The following is a 2,147-nucleotide window of genomic DNA, read 5'->3' as shown; positions in this document are numbered from 1 at the left end:
GAGGGATGCACGGGTACCTGGACGGCATGGAGCTTGCATCGACGTACAAATTTCAGTTCCAAAAGAATGGGTCAAAAAAAATTGTTCTTTCTCCCCAAAAAATCTTGCTTGGTGGATGGGCGGATCAGCAGCACTGAATGTAGGTTTTTTGGTACGTACATATACTTTTTCATGACAAAATATTTGCGACTGCTCAGATTTGTGACACTTTTTGATTGTACCGCTTTTCCGAACTTACAACTTTTTATCGCTAAAAAAGGTCATGCAATAAAAAGTGTTGGGGGAAGTTATCACAAACAAATTGGTCACATTTTACCGCGGAATACGCTAAAACCTTGCGATAAAAAGTTATTACATCATGTTTCCGATATTTTTTCCGTTGTAATTTTCATTGCATGTCCCATTGCCATAATAAAAAGTTATCGTGTCCATAAAAGCCGCGGGCCTTTGATTTCGACGTTTCGGACAAGCGCCGTCCATACCAACAACAACCTCACCCTCACCTTCCCTGCCGTGGACATGTTGCTGTCGCTGTATGCTTGACGCACGGGAGTGCTCGCTTGCACGCTCGTCCCCGGACGGTCTGTCACCACTGCCCGGCCCCGGTCACTGCCTCTACGACTAGCGCTCGCTTATCAGTGTTGCTGCTCCGTAACATCGATCAATTATCATGTAATTGGAGTCATGAGCGATAACGCCACGCGTTATTTGGGACCTCGTGCGTCGGCCGCCTGCAAGGTAAGTTAGGCCAGCCCGCGCTGCAGCGAAGCGCATGGCGAACGGACGCGGCCTACCCACCAGGAGGCGTGACGGTTAGTGCGAGACCCCGCTCCCCGTAAAAGAAAATTAACTGGCTTCTGTACACGTTAGTAAAAAGAGATGGAAGCTCTCATCGCGCCTGATAGGTAGGCAACAACGGGTATTCAGTGCATACGTGTACTGCGGGGTGGCCTACCCCGAGTCTCGCAGGCGCCGAGCTGCCGTCATCTGCCGCATACATCTGATAAAAACAGACGTACTTTCTAGATGCGCGACTTAAACCACCCACAATCCGAACCTGGGCCACGTTTAGTATGGAGGTTAAATCATGACAGGCTTGGGAATGTGGTTAGCCAAGTTTCTTTAATGCATTCAATCACACTTGAGCTCGGCCAGAGTCAGACTCCCTGAAGGGTCATCATTGCCGGGTTTTCTGACTGACAGCGCTGATCGCTTCACAACAAATGGCTAGTCAAATGTGATGGTGATCCGTATGCTGCAAAACCAAAAGCGAAGTATAATTGTTTATTCATACAAAAGTAACTATTCAAGCAGGAATAGGTTAAAAAGGTGCCATACCAATTTCCACTTTTCATGGTATCAAAGGCTTCGTTGATTTCAGCCAACTTAAAGGAGCCTGTGATGTAGTCGTCGACTGGAATCTTACCCTCCGCGACCATTTCGACCTGAAAAAATAAGGTACCGACACTGTTTTTAACTTGATCGCTCACAGTTTGGAACGACCCTTGCAGTCCGCCTGCTAAGATGCTAACCAGAGCTGGCAGGTCGTTGCGGAATCTGTATCCTCCAAACGCGGAGCCGGTTAGGGTTCGACCGCTCAGCAGGTGCCCGGGAGAGATGGAGAGTTTTTGCCCATCGGGTACGCCGCCGGTCACCACGCAGAGCCCGCCGGCGTCGCGGACGGACTCGAACGCCTCGGCCTGCGTTTATGGACAGTGTGCGTGCGAGTTGTTTGTCATCGTTGTGTTTTAGATTCAAATCGTGGTCCTGCCAACGTTTAAACATACCATAGCGACCGCGGAGCCGGAGCTCTCAAAGGTGAAGTCGCAACCTCCATTGAACCTCTCGGCCAGGTACTCGCTCACGGGCTTGTCGAGGGTCTTGGAGTTGATAAAGTCGGTGCAGCCGAACTTGCGAGCTGCACGGCACGGGCAGCGGGCAGTACCTTAGTCGTTATCGACCGCTCCAATCTAGCCACAGTAAAGCTTATACCGCCTGCACCACCTTACCGTTGGCCTCCTTCTCGGGGTTGATGTCGACGCCGACGATGGCGGAGGCCCCGGCCATCCTGCAGCCCAGGACGATGGACAGCCCCACGCCGCCGAGGCCCCACACGGCGCACACGGAGCCCGGCGTCACCTTGGCCT

General features: G+C 51.6%; 2 protein-coding genes across 5 annotated transcripts in view; both read right to left on the bottom strand.

The window, feature by feature from the left end:
- Positions 1 to 536, bottom strand: part of LOC113211723 (alcohol dehydrogenase class-3-like) — a 4,797-nt gene extending 4,261 nt beyond the window's left edge. The window contains exon 1 of the mRNA XM_052268576.1: positions 504 to 536. Coding sequence (XP_052124536.1) covers positions 504 to 521 — 18 coding nt within the window. The 5' untranslated portion in view covers positions 522 to 536. The remainder of the gene's footprint in view (positions 1 to 503) is intronic.
- Positions 537 to 1,103: 567 nt separating this feature from the next.
- LOC113211724 (alcohol dehydrogenase class-3) overlaps positions 1,104 to 2,147 on the bottom strand; it is a 19,795-nt gene continuing 18,751 nt past the window's right edge. The window contains exons 6-10 of one of the 4 annotated variants that reach the window (XM_052268581.1): positions 2,010 to 2,139; positions 1,788 to 1,918; positions 1,533 to 1,700; positions 1,339 to 1,445; positions 1,104 to 1,255 (exon numbers count right to left, since the gene is read on the bottom strand). In XM_052268581.1, coding sequence (XP_052124541.1) covers positions 1,228 to 1,255; positions 1,339 to 1,445; positions 1,533 to 1,700; positions 1,788 to 1,918; positions 2,010 to 2,139 — 564 coding nt within the window. In that variant the 3' untranslated portion in view covers positions 1,104 to 1,227. The remainder of the gene's footprint in view (positions 1,256 to 1,338; positions 1,446 to 1,532; positions 1,701 to 1,787; positions 1,919 to 2,009; positions 2,140 to 2,147) is intronic. The other 3 variants (XM_052268578.1, XM_052268580.1, XM_052268579.1) reach the window with 3 other exon arrangements.

The sequence above is a fragment of the Frankliniella occidentalis genome, unplaced genomic scaffold (assembly GCF_000697945.3).
Source record: "Frankliniella occidentalis isolate FOCC.00 unplaced genomic scaffold, Focc_3.1 Scaffold72, whole genome shotgun sequence".
Taxonomy (NCBI): Eukaryota; Metazoa; Arthropoda; class Insecta; order Thysanoptera; family Thripidae; genus Frankliniella; species Frankliniella occidentalis.
This window is presented reverse-complemented; position numbering and strand designations above follow the sequence as displayed.